The following is a 15,594-nucleotide window of genomic DNA, read 5'->3' as shown; positions in this document are numbered from 1 at the left end:
AGTAAGTATTGGGTCACTGGCACCCCTGGGATCACGTATATCTGGAGCAACCCCAATCTTCCTATTTTCTCTCCTGCCTACTTTCTGACTGACGTACAATCACTTCATCTTTACTCATCTAATTAGAAATTATCTCTTGGTCTTGATCTCTGTATCCATTAACAATGTTCTCCTCAAACAATTTGTGCTACTTTCCATCATTATTATGTGTATAGACAAGCTTTTAAAATTATTAATGATATTAATGCAAGTTTTGAATTATCAGAGGGCAGTGCTGGCTGATGAATTAAAGCCACATCCATTTTCTGTTCTTCGGTAAGCTGTCACACTGGCCCTGCTCTGGTTGACTTGTTGTCATTAATATTGCATGTGTTGATAGAGAAATAGGCCAAAATGTTTTGTGCTGTTTCTCTGTCTTTAAATATTTATGCCTGCCACTATTTTCCTGGTCGTGGTCCACTGCTGTCAGACTGTGCTTTTGGTTCTGTGGAACTCCGGGTGAACTAATCAACTCATCTGAGAGGGCTCATGCTCGTTTCTTTGCATCAAAATGTATCACCCCTTTTGCCAAAGAGCACCTTGTGTCATTTTTACACATACTGTATATTTCCAAACAGACGCACCCATTATTTTGCCTTTCCACAATTATAATATAGATTTGACCTTCAGAGTTTTGACTTGATCAGTTAGTCTGTTATATCTCAGGTGCCATTGCTGTAGTTTTGAATCATTATACTTATGCACGCCATTCTTATTTATGAATGGATGTGAATTTAAAGTGTGAAATACCTTTTCTCCATGTATATCTGTAACACAAAGTATTGGTGGAACAATCTGCTCAGTTTGACACAATGCTTTGAAATGTCCACTTTACCTTTACTTAAGTTAAGAAAAGAATTGCTGAAACATCCTAAGAAACGTGTCAAATACATGTGTCAAGTGTCTGCAGAGCTTCTTGTTTACATGCTGAATAAAGGGCGACTGCTGGTGGATGGTCACACCTCTTAGCAGCAATGACATTGCACACTTTCCTTCTCTTTTCTGTATAAAATAATACATATTTTCAGTCCACAGCTGTTATTTCGGGTTTAGGATAAAGCCCTTACCTCAATGTGCAACACATGCCATGAATGAAATACAATGTTTGTTTCATCTAATTTTCTTTGAACCCTGTAAACCCAAGCGCCTAATGACGTGCTGAGCAAACAAACATGCAAAGAGGAACTGTCGTGTTTTCAGTCATCATCATGTGTGGATTAGCTCACAATGAGATCTGTGGTGGCATTATGTACGGCTGCCCCCTGCTGGATGAAACAGACACATAACCCAAGTGTTCTTGGCACAAACAATGGAGACACGTGGGTTTGCCATCAACAGAGTACCTGTTCGAAGTAATACCATGCATATCAACAACCCTTCAATATGTGCTGCATTTGTGAAGCCATCCAATACATGGAACATGAGGACTAAACCAGGAGCGTTGTGTTTTACAAAAGTAGTATTTATACTGTATATTAAATTGTATGATTGCACAGGTGTTCATTTTACTTTGTCCAGTTATGGTTTTTAAGATAATATAAGATAATAAATAATAACATGAGCGTATACAAAATAAGTGATAAAAATATCAAGTGAAATGAGGGGAAAGAGAGGACCAATGCCTAAATATATGACAACACAAGTTATTGATACAAATACAAAATATAAACAAATATAATAAATCAGTAAGCCAAAAAGGAGAGACTAAAATGGGAAAAGAAAAGGTATTATTGGACATGAGAAGTGAGTATTTCACATGATATTAACATAACACTGTACATTATAATAATGGAAGTGATATTGTGCATGGAATAATAAATGTAATGATAAACATATAGGACATAATAATGAAAGAGTAATATTGCACATTTTGAAATGTAATCTTATTTTGACTAAAGAAGTGTGTGCACCCCACTACGAAAGCACATGACATAAAGGTTTTAAAGGAGTTTATTTTTTATACGTATCTATATACATAAACATTTACAATGCACTATATGCAAGAGGTACAATCCATAATAACAGTATCGGTATGGCCCATAAGAAAAAGGTAGAAAAGCTGCACAGTACTTGATGATTGTGTGCTTGAGAAATGATGTGGTTTGGCAGGGTGAAGGATCTCCTGTGTTACGGAGCAGCTAATGCCTTCAGGTTGGTTATTTAAGGGAAGCGATGGGGGTGTGTTCATGGTTTATCAGGAGAGAGGAGTGAAACTTCACAGGAGTGTGTTTCCTTCGGCTCAGATGACGGACGATGGCAGATTATAGGTAGTTTAACAGGGGCTTTTTCTTAGCAGTGTCCATAATGTCCAAGTGGTTAAATTGTAATTACATCCAGCAATGTATAGAGCATGAAAAAAGGCATGAATAAAAAATGGCACAATAGTATATTCTTATGTTACTGGGCAGTAACACAACTGTTCATAATACTAGAAGGTTACAGTATACAAGACTAGATTTTAGAAAAAGCTAATGTTATCAAGGTCTTTTGTGAGGACATGACAGTAGTACAGTACTGTGATAACATAAAGACAAATGAGGAGCACAATTTCATTTCAGGCACATTCATCATCAGTTGCAAATTGCATTGCATTCAACGGGATGAAAATAACTGGCACTTGAGAACTGTGTATGTCAAACTGTGAAAGGATTGTAAGAACCTACAGATTCAAATACAAAGCAAGTCATCATCAGTGTAGAAGGACTGTTGACTGGCTGCCATGCTGAGGGTCATTCTGTCGCTCTGTAGATTCAATACAAGAGTAAGACTGTGTAAAAACGCCACGGGAAACATAATGTACACACACTACGATGATTAAAATGACCTCTTACTCAAAACACAGCGTGACACCATTTTTCTATACAAATAAATCATATAATTCACCTCAGTATCTGTATCAGTAGTGTATACATCACAATATATATTCAGAATACCAAATATATATTCAGAATACCAGACATCTCTCTAAATCTGCGGAAGATATTTTCACTTTAATGAGTGGTGAAAACTACTGAGGAGCAATGGTTGTTTTTGATCATTTTGCAGAAAAGTAACCTTGAAATTGTCCCTTGTATTAGAACAGAAGATGTGATGTGACCATCTCCTCCAGAACCAAAAGAGTGGCTTCATAATTCAGTGGAGACGCTGGTCAAAGATGCCAAAATACAGCAAAGACAGAACAGTAGCAGATGTGAACAGGATGGCACTTGTACAATGTTGAAACTGAGGGAATAAAATGTTCTCCCTAAAATGTTCTGACTGGCCGCCTTGTCTAAGGCGCCCCTGGTGATCATAATGTTGTGTTATATTCCACAACAGGCCAGACATGATGACTCCTCACTGGTCCGAGTCCAGATGCAGCAGGTAGCTATGTTGTGCTCCACAGAGGAGTTCTAGCAGCCACACTGAGCAGGTGCTATAAAACAGTAGCTTCCTCCATGGCGTTCACCCACCTGGAACAAAAGGAAGTGAAACATTAGACCTAAACGGGCACAGCAACTGTTTTTTAAAATTTATTTTAGATGTCACGATAACTCGGCCTATGCTGCTTTCTTCAAACTTTATGGAAAGTGCCTTATTCAAACCGAGACACAGCATTAAAGACATGCAATTCACTTTCACAGTTACACACTTTATTAAGATGACTATCAATTTCAAAATAGTATATTAGCAACAAATCACAATTAATGAGCCTCTTGAAACTGATTTGTTTTCTTAATCTTTATCTTGGTTTTAAAACTTTATGTTTTGTGGTTTACAGTCCTTTTACTTAACTCGTACATAAACCTATTAACATGTTAAGGGATATTCACCATCCAATTATTTTTTTGGGCATTTCTTCCTCATCAAATGAACTTTGCACTTCAACTTCACTTACAAACAGTTATAGGTACTTTGTACAGCTCAACTGTTGACTCATACTGATATAAATATTTGTGAGTATAAAAATATGAATAATAGGGGTAAACAGCGTTGCAGCCAAATCCAATACAATTAAAGTAAATGGTGACCAATTCTTCTAACGTAACAAATCAACAGAAAAACTGCCTCCATACTGCTCGTGGGATGTCATCCAAGTGTCTGCAAGCCCCAGTATTTAAATTCGACTCAAAACGGCGTCATTTACTGCATCAGTAACTGCAGCTATCACAAGTTGTCGCTGATGTCGTCACGTGCCCCTTGGGCGAGGGTATAGTGAACCCTGCTGGCAACTGTTGTGTACTACAAACAAGTATCATCTCATGAGCAGCTGTCAGAAATGCCTTCTTTGGATTCCAGGTGCTTGAAATGGTCCAGACATGTCCCTGGTAGTCTAGTGGTTAGGATTCGGCGCTCTCACCGCCGCGGCCCGGGTTCGATTCCCGGTCAGGGAACAGTTGTTTACTTGCTCACTAACACAGGTCATTACAATAGACCAAAAAAATTAATTTGGTTACTTGATGTGCTGAAAATGTTTCCATTCAGAACTAAGACTGAACTCTATGTAATAACACTATACTTACACACATGGACTTTATCATATTTATGGAAGCATTTCATGTTTTTTGTCTGGAGTTTCTTTTTACGTTTTTTACAAAGTGTCACCATTTACTTCAATAGTTTTAGATTTGGCTGCAACGCTGTTTACCCCTGGAACTCCGAAAGGGTTTTGTGGATTTGAACACTTCACCCACCCCTCCATCGACATAGTGGTGAGTAGATAATTTGTGAATTTTCATTTTTGGGTGAACTATGCCTTTAACAAGGGGTTCATGGAGTTGCATTGCTGTTATTATGAAGATGTGAAGAAGGGTATAGAGCAGTGGTTCTCAACTGGTCTGGCTTCGGGACCCACCATCACCCCTTAATGACAAGCCAAGACCCAAATCGAGGAACATTTTCAACTTCTCAAATTTATTTAATAAAAAGATGGTGCAGTTTGAACCTGAGATAGTACAGAATATCACAGTATGTCAACACACAAAAAAAAAAATCATGATAAACCAAAACGACCAGCAGGTGGCGATGCTAGAGAGGGAAATATTCCCTTTTACACTCAATTAGCTGCATTTTAATTAAAAACCAAAAAGTGCATCTTAAGGACACAAGGTAATACAACTTACATAACAATTCAGTAACTTCAGCCTTTTTTAACAGACTCAACAGTGCTTTCATGCACAAACTTGAAATAAAAAAGTCCAACTACTGAGAAGTAGTTTCAAAAAGACCCAAATTATGTAGCTTTAGCTGAGAATACTCACTCACTGAATCTATGACAACCAACAAAACTGATCCTATTCACACTCCTTAACAAATACCGTTAAGGAGTGTGAACAGACGGCACTCCGCTGCATAAAAAAATCCCCTTCAAAATAAAAGCACAGGATTTTTTTCTAAAGGGGACATAGCATGCAAATTCCACTTTGTTAGTGCTTCTACAGGTTAATGTGGGTATCTGGCATGTCTACCAACCCCAAAACTCTGGGGAAAAAACACTCGCGCGTTTTGTTATAGTTCCTCTAAGTCAGAAACGTCATGCTTGAGCGACTCGATTGCGCTTCCTGGGTTTTGTGTCGTAACAAGGAACTGGAAGTCTCCCTACATGGTCTTGGCCCACCCCACCCCCGTCCCCCCCACACTCGTTACTTCCGGGTTTACACCGGAGGCTGCGAGGCAGCGCAGCGCCGTTCCCAAGCACGCAGCCGCCTGGCTGTTCACACGGGACGAGCATTTCTCCGCTGGTCAGCCCGCGATTCACTCACATGTGGCATTTGTCTGGATCGTTGGGACTGGGAGGCTGCAGCAGCTGCTCGGGAGCGACCGCTCGCTCTCCCGTGCGTGAGCTGGAATTTGTGTCAGCGCCACACAGCCAGCAGTGTGGAAGACTTCCGCAGTGTTCAGCGCTACTGTAACCCCCGAACCCCGACATTCAACGGGTACAACAACAAGAGGAGAAAGCAGAATCGCGGGCTGACCTTATATATACAGTCTATGGGGCTGACCAGCGGAGAAATGCTCGTCCCGTGTGAACAGCCAGGCGGCTGCGCGCTGGAGAACGGCGCTGCGCTGCCTCGCAGCGGTCTTCCACACTGCCAGCTGTGTGGAAGACTTCCGCAGTGTTCAGCTCTACTGTACGCTGGGTTACAGTAGTTACGCCGGGGTACACCGGACGCGGAAGCACCGCTGCGAGGCAGCGCAGCGCCGTTCTCCAGCGCGCAGCCGCCTGGCTGTTCACACGGGACGAGCATTTCTCCGCTGGTCAGCCCCATAGACTGTATATATAAGGTCAGCCCGCGATTCTGCTTTCTCCGCTTGTTGTTGTACCCGTTGAATGTCGGGGTTCGGGGGTAAATGATGGTCTTCATAGCCCCCCCCCCCCCCACCCCTCTCTTTCTCTCTCTGTCTGTCTGCTTGTGTGCTTGTAGTGGATGGGCAGAGGGGGACATTTAATTATGTGATTGGGAAAATTAAAACTCCAGGACAACAGAAGGGGAATACAAAGTATGGGATGCATATTTGATAATTTATATCATATAAAATATGTAATTTATATCGTTTAAAATCATGGGGGGAGAGGGGGAGGGGGGAGCTGGCTCATTAGCATTTAAAGGAACAGGCACTCAAAACAGGTCACTCTGTGGAGGGCTGTTTTATACAGGGTAAAAAGGGTGCTGTTTTAAATGATCCTTGTGGTATTTTGACCAAAGTATGTTACAGACATTTCATTAAGACCCCAAGGAACCATATCAACTTGTGGTAAAATGGGCATGCTATGTCCCCTTTAAAAAATTTTTTTGCCCAGGCAAAGGCCCACGACTCACTGAAAACGGGTCCACGACCCACTTTTGGTTCGCGACCCACCAGTTGAGAATCACTGGTATAGAGGGAGATAGTGAACCCTGCTGGCAGCTGTTGTGTACTACAAACAAGTGTCATCTCATGAGCAGCTGTCAGAAATGCCTTCTTTGGATTCCAGGTGCTTGACAAGGTCCAAACATGTCCCTGGTGGTCTAGTGGTTAGGATTCGGCGCTCTCACCGCCGCGGCCCGGGTTCGATTCCCGGTCAGGGAACAGTTGTTTACTTACTCACTAATACAGGTCATTAAAAAAGACCAAAACAATCAATTAAGTTACATGATGTGCTGAAATTGACTGTTTCCATTCAGATCTAACACTGAACTCTATGTTATATCACTATACTTACACACATGGACATCATGACCATATCTATGGAGGCATTTTATGTTTTTTTGTCTGTAGTTTTTTACGTTTTTTACAAAGTGGTCACCATTGACTTCAATTGTATTGGATTTGGCTGCAACGCTGTTTACCCCTGAAACTCCAAAAGTGTTTTGTGGACTCAAACACCCCCCCCCCCCATCGGCATATTGGAGAGTAGATCATGAGTGAATAATATTTTTTTCCAAAGCAGATACGAGACCATGGAATTAAAAAGCAGTATTTTCGAGCTGATCCACCTAAGGCATTACCACTCACTACAGCCATCTTGCTTAAGATATGCAGGTCATATGCAAGGTTGAGGTAAGTGCTCTATGCAGGCGCAACACTATAGGACAGATAATGCTTAGCCTGCTCTGACAATTTCGAGAAAGGCCTCCAAAAGCTGGTGTGTATCTCCCTGGTGGTCTAGTGGTTAGGATTCGGCGCTCTCACCGCCGCGGCCCGGGTTCGATTCCCGGTCAGGGAACGAGTTTTTCATATCTCTGCAGTGTAGTAATTTAAAACCATGACTACTTTAACATAGTGCTGACCTGCGAGCAGTCTGTTGGTCCTCGGCCCTGAAACTATAGTAGAGGGTTTTCTTGTGGTACAGATGGAACACGCTGCTGCCCTCCTCCCCCTCTGGTCTCTCGGTCAGCTTGACGGTGAAGCCCTGCAGAGGGAGACTCTCCGCAGCCACCTTGTCCTGAGAAACCACAGTGAAGACGACAAACACACATATACAAGTTAATAACACAGATGTTGCAATGAGCTGATAATACATTTTTAACGTGTCCAGAAGAACATGGACTTGTGGAAAGAAAAGGAGAGAGCACAGAGAATCCCTATGTCTAAATCACATTAAGCGTCCTGCCCAGGAGGAAAGGCTGAACACTGTAAACATAGGAGTTAAAAAGTTCTGCACTGTGTTGGCCAGAAGGGAAGAAGAAGAATAGAGGAGATGCTTCTGTGATCCTTGTGTGATTATGACATGCGTGTGAGTGAGTGTCTTGGGGCTGGTGTGGGAGACTCTGTGCCCCCTCACCTCACGGGCTGTGAAGGTGTAGAGCACCTTGTCTTTGAGGAGGAACCACAGCCGCTTCCACTTCCTCTTGCTCTTCTTTCGGCGCTGCAGGCTGCCACTCATGGTGGAGCCCTCCACGCCGAGCGACACCTGATGAAATTCATGATATATTAGACACACATAGGTGGATAGATACAGAGTGTTGACGATATAAGTGGGGCCCCTTAAAGGGACAGTTCACAGACAAATTTAAATACTTATTATGTATTCACCACTATGCTTAAATTGCTTTGGATTCTGGGTGAACTTTCCCTTTACCAAGGGGTTCATGGAGTTGCATTGCTTTATGAAGATGGGAAGAAGGGTATAGACTAGAGCAGAGGTCACTAACAGGCAGACCGCGGTCCGGGTCCGGACCCAGAAGCCGTCCCGTACGGACCCGGACCTACAGCCAAAACAGAAGGTTATGATTTAAAACCTGACGGGGCGCTTCTATTTGTAATCAGCGCAGCTTTTGTAGTCTTTACGGTAGTGGTTTAGCGGATGAGAAACGCACAGACCAAATGCATGCGAGTTAAGAGAAAGGGAGAGAAACAGAGGAGTGAGACGGAGAAAGTTGAGAAACAGAGGAGTGAGAGGGAGAAAGTGGAGAAACAGGAGTGAGAGGGAGAAAGTGGAGAAACAGGAGTGAGACGGAGAAAGTGGAGAAACAGGAGTGAGACGGAGAAACATGAGTGAGACGGAGAAAGTGGAGAAACAGGAGTGAGACGGAGAAAGTGGAGAAACAGGAGTGAGACGGAGAAAGTTGAGAAACAGGAGTGAGACGGAGAAACAGGAGTGAGACGGAGAAAGTGGAGAAACAGGAGTGAGACGGAGAAAGTGGAGAAACAGGAGTGAGACGGAGAAAGGGAGAGAAACAGACGAACAAAGTGGGGGAGTGGGATATAAGAGGGGAAGAAAGTGATTCTAAAACTGTTCAATTATTAAGATGTGTTGTGATTTATTATCTGTAAAATTGGTTGAGACTTTTGAGTCAAGATGTGAAACAGAAAAAGGGAAATTCAAGCTTTTGCTCCCTTTATTTTATTTTTCTGAAGTTAAGCCCTTTATTTGAACATGCACAATTTTCACATTTTATTTATTTTCTCTTATTTTGAAATGCAGCCCTACTTTTATTTAGTTAATGAGAGAACATTATACATATCTGCAATCATACATATATGTTCAGTTCTTTGTTATGTGACAATAAATATTGTCAAAAAGTTTTTGAATCGTACTGAATTCATTTGATTTGACAGTCAGGTATTTAGTACATGCAGATGTTGATAGAACTACTAGGCTACTTAAATATATATCACACTAAATAGTTAGACTTTATGATCTTCCGGACCTTTGCTTCAAGAAATTTTCTCTAACTGGACCTCTTTAAATTTTAGTTGAATACCCCTGGACTAGAGGGAGATAGTGAACCCTGCTGGCAGCTGTTGTGTACTACAAACAAGTGTCATCTCATGAGCAGCTGTCAGAAATGCCTAACATTCCATTTCAGAAGCTTGACAACACCCAAACATGTCCCTGGTGGTCTAGTGGTTAGGATTCGGCGCTCTCACCGCCGCGGCCCGGGTTCGATTCCCGGTCAGGGAACAGTTGTTTACTTACTCACTAATATAGGTCATTAATAAAGACCAAAACAATCAATTACGTTACATGGTGTGCTGAAAATGACTGTTTCCATTCAGATCTAACACTGAACTCTATGTTATATCACTATACTTACACACATGGACATCGTGACCATATTTACATTTTAAGTTGTGTTTCATATTTTGAAACTGGAGCACAGATGCTATGTGGCACGTGTAGCTCACCTGATTGAGAGAGGAGCTGCTCTTCCTGCTCTTCCACAAACTCGGGGGCTGCAGACTCTGGAAGACAGCAGAGAGGGGACGACTGGCCCGGTGAGTCCGAGGGCTGGAGCTGCCGCATGCCCCCGTCACACTCCCACCTACAGACACATACACAGTTAATACAGTATCAAAGATAGAAACACACCAGGATGGTTTTCCACCAGTGAGACACTTCTTTATACAGAGAGCTGAGAGTCACCTCGTTTCCTGAGCTCGGCATAGCAGTGGTCACAAACTTTGGCCACTCGGTCTTTGAGGTACTTCAGTGGGCATCTGTTCCTGGAGCAAGAACGACAGACCACCTGCTCAGAGACACAGAATACAAGATATTTTACTAACCACCCCTGGACATAATCCTGTTTCAGACATAAACCTGTTTCTTATTTACAATAGCATGTAACAAAAGAGATCCAACGTGCCACATTTAGACCGTTTAAAACAAGTGAAAGTAGATTGTCATGTTGCATCTGACCTTGCCACAGGCGTTGCAGTGGTGTCGCCTTAGTGTGAGGCTGAAGTCAGAGGTACAGTTCATGCACATCATCACATGGGAAACTGGCACCAGCACAGGAGCAGCTTCACCCAGGGCCATCCACAACTTCTCACGCGCCTGTTTACACAAAGTTGGGATGATGCTCAAATGTTTAAACCAGAGTTAGTTTCCAACCATAGTTCTTTTTTAAAACTATTACCTTTAGTTTCAGTATTGATGTACATTTTTGCAGTAATCAAAGTGAAACACTGTTTTGCAGTTAAAGTAATTGTAATCTACAGTAAATACATTCAGTGGCACACTGCTTACTTGTTCCTGCTCCACAGACAGACTGAGGAGGTCCCCAGACGATATGACTGTACAACTCCTCTTAGATATAGTGAAATGAGAGTGATTAACGCATTAACCATGTCACTAGGCTGCCAGACTGTCACCATCACTGCCTATGTTTATCTTTATTTGATTTTATATATTTTTTATATCTCTAGTCTTGTATTTTAAGTTTTACTCTTGCCCATAATTTTACAGGCTATGTTAGTTTAACGCAACTTTTTATAGCTTCAGTTAAGTCTTTAAATCTGTATTTATATTTGGCTTCAATACTCTGCCTCAGTTACTTGTGTCTTTCAATCACCTAATACTTAAAATACTTGTATTGTCAATATCTCCATTAGCACATACTTCTTTACAGTGACAGCTTTGTAGTAGTTCTGGCGGGGAGACTTTCATCTCACTGCAGTGAACTTAATCTATCTATCTATCTAAATAAGCATAATTATAATATTATTATAATTATTAATTATTTACAAATCAAGTAATCTTTCAGTTGATGCATTGAACCAATCAAAGATAACTTTTCATCTTTAACAAAGACCCTGTTATTTTCTCACCTCACTGCAGGGTCCACCAAACGTGCAGAGTCCTGCAGCATGGTCCGCTATGGCTCGACTCAGTGTGTGGAACCAGTCCTCCCTCTCTCCGACCGAACTGAGGAGAAAAAGAGACAGTCACACCTGGTGCTTTTAAATGGCTTGCTATTTAAAATCTTGAGTGCTTGAGGAGAGAACGAATCTTGTGTCAAGTCGTATTCAAGTACACGCTGTTCATTTCAGGAGTGTTTGTCTGTCAGATGCTCACCTGGCGGAGAGGGTAATGGTGATGTCAGAGACCTCAATTTTGAGACAGTTCAACACGTTGTCTAGAACAGGTTTGCTCACCTGAGGGACAAAAACAGCTCAGTGGAAAAATCTTTCAGCAAAACGATGTTTTTAATGTTTTAGAAGAGCCAGAGAAATGAGAAGTTGTACCTTCATTCCAGACAGAGACAGTGTGTTCTTCAGCCTGTATTTCCCATCCTGCTGAGGGTAGGTGTACAGCATTATATCATTCATCTGATGAAGAAGAACACAGAAAGAGGAAATGAGAGGGTTATTATGTTATATTTTAGTCATGGTAGATTCATGAGAAATATACTAGGTCCCAAAAAATGAATGACACTTCTCAGAATGTAATACCCAATAACTACCACAAGAGGGTGGTGCTGCCTTGAGGGAAAGTGTAGCTGTCACCTTATTGTTTATTCTTTATTCTATGAAAGCAACAGCGTGGCCTCAACTACTTAAGATTATGTTTCCTTTCACAGCACTCACACATGTCTGTGCATCCTGTCCGCAGCAAATTCCCATGTATACACACAACAAAATCAAGGCATTACTGCGCAGAAAGTATTTATTTGCTCTTTAGCAGAAACGTATTGTGATCCTTTAACATACCAAGGGCCCATTGTGTTATAGAGACGCATTTCATTTCTTCCCAGACAAAAGAAATTACATCATCGGTCACACCTAATGTGTGCTCTAAACATCCGCTGGGGCCATAAAGGCAGCATCCAGGAATTCTCCACCCTGCCCCGGGCTCCAGGCCTCCCCTCGCCCTCCCTGTCTTCTCAGGCCGCACTGAGAACCAGAGCTGGGTGGAACCGGCCACCTTCACCACAACAACAACACAAACAAGCCGCAGTTACTGGTTCATTGGCCGCCTGGCTTCAGACAAAACAGTGCATGATAGCCAAACCGGGGCGCTGGCCTGCGACCTCTGGGCAGCAGCCACCGCAGTTCGCCTGCTCCACCCTGTGCCGCTCATTTACACAAAGATTCCTCCAACAGAAACCCGACCGAGCGCCAAGTTAACCGACTGCACAAACGACTCTCTCAGATGAGACACAGCATGCGCCTACTTGAGCCCTTGCCACCTTAAGCCATTTACTTTCTCCACCAGTGGCGTTTTGTCTCATCCTCGAACCCTTCACCTCCTTCAGCTGCCGCTCTCATTCATTTCATTCATTCTCTCTATCCTCTGGCATCTTTCTAGATCTCCATCCCTCCTTCTCTAACTCATTCAACCTTTCTTCTTTGAGCCCAGGCTTGTGACATAGTTGCAGCTTCTCCCTGTCGCTGAGGAGAGTGATGGTTTTCATTTTCACTGTTGTTTGGACATGTTTTCAGTAAAGGCCAACAAATAACACCTGACACAGTGAAGTCGTCCACTTCAAGGGGGCGATTGGCTATATAACCCTCATAGCTTAGACGTATCAACACCCAAACATTTTCAGCTATCGCTCAACCGCAATCCTGTTGAGTAGAGAGAACGAGGGAATAGAAGATGAAAAACTCCACCTGGTATCTTATCCGAACTCACGAATGCTGCTCAAGCATAATTCACAACATTAGACAGCACTGATTGCACATGTTTTTGATTGAACAATAGAGCGGGTCTCCCTGCTTCGCGTTATGTGTTTATGTAGCGCCCACACCCCTCCTTCGCCACCTCCCCCTCCTCCTCCCGGCATTTCTACAGGGTGTCTGGCCTTCACTTCGCTGTCAGGCCCCTCCCAATACACAGGAAGCCGGCATCCAGTGACCCACACCAAACATCCTGTGAGGAAGTGGGGCCCTGGAAAACAAGTCCTGAGAAGGGGAGGAGAGGAGAAGAGCGGAGAGGGGAGGCCCTCGCTGCACGGGTGTGGTGCTCATGGTGGAGGTCTTTGCAGCCTTGGCCTCATGCCCCCCCTCCTCCTCCACCTCCACCTCAACCTCACCTACTTCAGAGACCAACCTCCGCCCAACATTCCCCCAAATTGCCGATGTAACAATGATTGAACCCCAGAACAAGCAATGCTCAGCAATAACAAACATCAAATAACGCCTTACGTCAACATGCATTGTTTATCTGTTTTTTAACGACAACACCAGACAAACTGAACTGAAGACGCCTTAGATGAGAGATGAAACGCCTTCAAGAAACACAATGAAGTCCAGCTGCCCGAACAATATAACACGAACAATATTCCTGATTGTCAGTCAATTCTAACATTTTACACAATTAAATTGTCATAAAAACTCAAAAGGTGTTTAGTTTGTCCAGTTTGGGTTACTGTAAAAAACATGGTGGCCTCTATAGAGAGGACCCGCTCCCGATGTAAATATAGAGTATTTAAATATAACAGGCCCATTCTAGGGTAAAACACAACAATAATTCGATTCAATTAGATGCTCAGTAGGATTATTTGATATTCAATTTCTGCCAATAGAACCTTTCACCTAAATCTTACACACTGCACCTTTAAATATGAGAGCTGGGCTAATTTCCCCTAAATGTCTATTATTTTTAAATATTGAAAAGTAACGAAAGGGGGAAATTAAAACTTAAACGGCTTAAACACTTTCCAATCTCTTATCGTGTCTGATGTGATAAAGTTATAATGATATGTAAAGAAGATATATTACCAGAAACAGGTGTCGCGGCTGCCTGCTCTTCCTCGACACCTTCATTAGTGTGCCCTCTTTGACAAACATCTGCCAAAAGAAAAAAATTTCATTATGACATTAGAAAATACAACATGTTTGTAGTTCCTGTGAAGGCTTTTCAATTCAAATGTGGTTATGGAACAATGTGTTGCTGTGTTTGGATAGAGGACTAGTAATAGTGGCCAGACTCAGCGAGATGGTGCTCACCCTTCCGGACTTCAGGAGGTCCCTCTTTCCTTTAACACTGTACTCTATGTGGACCAGACGCAGCAAGTTCTCCTGCGGGGGGAAGAAAGAGCAGAGAGATGGACGGAGATTATCCACTGATGGACGGAAGAGGAGACAAGAGAATGAAACCGTCCCTGTTTGTGCGTGAATGAAAGGGAGGGAATGCCGAAAGGGATGCGATAGTGAGAGCTGAATAGGGGGGGTGAAGAGATAGAGGGAGCCTCTGTTTCCACCGTCTGTCCGCCTGTGTGTGCGTGTCAGTGTAAGTGCACAGATGAGAAAAAACACAGTGTGATAAAAGTGAGGCAAGCCAAAGTGAGGCACAGGGGATCCTGACAGAGAGAGGAGGGGGGGTTTGTGAATGATCTCCAAGGGCTGCTCATGTTTGAGGGGGAGCGTAAGCCGTGTCCACCCTTCACACTGCTCCCTTTGTAATGATACACCTGGGACGCTCTGTTGACATCATCTCTCCTCGCCCCTTGCGTTAATCAGAAAGCTTCGGAGGCCACCACCAAAGAGGGATAGACCTCTCCTTCACTCCCGCATGTCATTTAGAAGAGGGATTCACGCGCCTCAAAACCACGGCGGTCTGACTCGCTCACACTCGATCTCCATCTGAAAATTGCCCTTTCATTGCCACGAGGAATATAAAGACGTGTCTCAATAGCGGCGGCGCCGGGCTGTGAATATGTCAAACTCCGCAGGCTGAATATAAAACACATGGGGTGTTATCCAGATAAAAAAAAACTCACCCCCTGTTTCAAATTGTCATTGGCCTGGTCGGCCACCTCGGACACGATCACCAAGGCAGCTGCAACACAAACAGGGAAACAAGGAGAGATTTATATGCAATCGACTCCAGTAAAGACACTCAGCCCCTGTGACTCAATAACTGTG

The 15,594-nt window shown here is 43.0% G+C and overlaps 1 protein-coding gene and 4 non-coding genes across 6 annotated transcripts in view; 4 read left to right on the top strand and 1 right to left on the bottom strand.

Annotated features, from left to right (window-relative positions):
- Positions 1-1,971: 1,971 nt before the first annotated feature.
- fgd5a (FYVE, RhoGEF and PH domain containing 5a) overlaps positions 1,972-15,594 on the bottom strand; it is a 37,138-nt gene continuing 23,515 nt past the window's right edge. Inside the window, exons 10-21 of one of the 2 annotated variants that reach the window (XM_034585173.1) lie at positions 15,450-15,508; positions 14,677-14,748; positions 14,449-14,517; positions 11,971-12,054; positions 11,801-11,880; positions 11,554-11,650; positions 10,643-10,780; positions 10,370-10,472; positions 10,132-10,268; positions 8,312-8,413; positions 7,791-7,945; positions 1,972-3,491 (exon numbers count right to left, since the gene is read on the bottom strand). In XM_034585173.1, the coding sequence (XP_034441064.1) occupies positions 3,455-3,491; positions 7,791-7,945; positions 8,312-8,413; positions 10,132-10,268; positions 10,370-10,472; positions 10,643-10,780; positions 11,554-11,650; positions 11,801-11,880; positions 11,971-12,054; positions 14,449-14,517; positions 14,677-14,748; positions 15,450-15,508 (1,133 nt within the window). In that variant the 3' untranslated portion in view covers positions 1,972-3,454. Of the gene's footprint in view, positions 3,492-7,790; positions 7,946-8,284; positions 8,414-10,131; positions 10,269-10,369; positions 10,473-10,642; positions 10,781-11,553; positions 11,651-11,800; positions 11,881-11,970; positions 12,055-14,448; positions 14,518-14,676; positions 14,749-15,449; positions 15,509-15,594 lie in introns of both variants that reach the window. The other variant, XM_034585172.1, reaches the window with a different exon arrangement.
- On the top strand, positions 4,341-4,412 carry trnae-cuc. Its single transcript has one exon. It is a non-coding gene; the product is annotated as a tRNA-Glu (tRNA).
- trnae-cuc lies at positions 7,018-7,089 on the top strand. Its single transcript has one exon. It is a non-coding gene; the product is annotated as a tRNA-Glu (tRNA).
- trnae-cuc lies at positions 7,655-7,726 on the top strand. Its single transcript has one exon. It is a non-coding gene; the product is annotated as a tRNA-Glu (tRNA).
- trnae-cuc lies at positions 9,836-9,907 on the top strand. The gene has a single exon. It is a non-coding gene; the product is annotated as a tRNA-Glu (tRNA).

The sequence above is a fragment of the Hippoglossus hippoglossus genome, chromosome 5, assembly GCF_009819705.1.
Source record: "Hippoglossus hippoglossus isolate fHipHip1 chromosome 5, fHipHip1.pri, whole genome shotgun sequence".
Lineage (NCBI taxonomy): Eukaryota > Metazoa > Chordata > Actinopteri > Pleuronectiformes > Pleuronectidae > Hippoglossus > Hippoglossus hippoglossus.
This window is presented reverse-complemented; position numbering and strand designations above follow the sequence as displayed.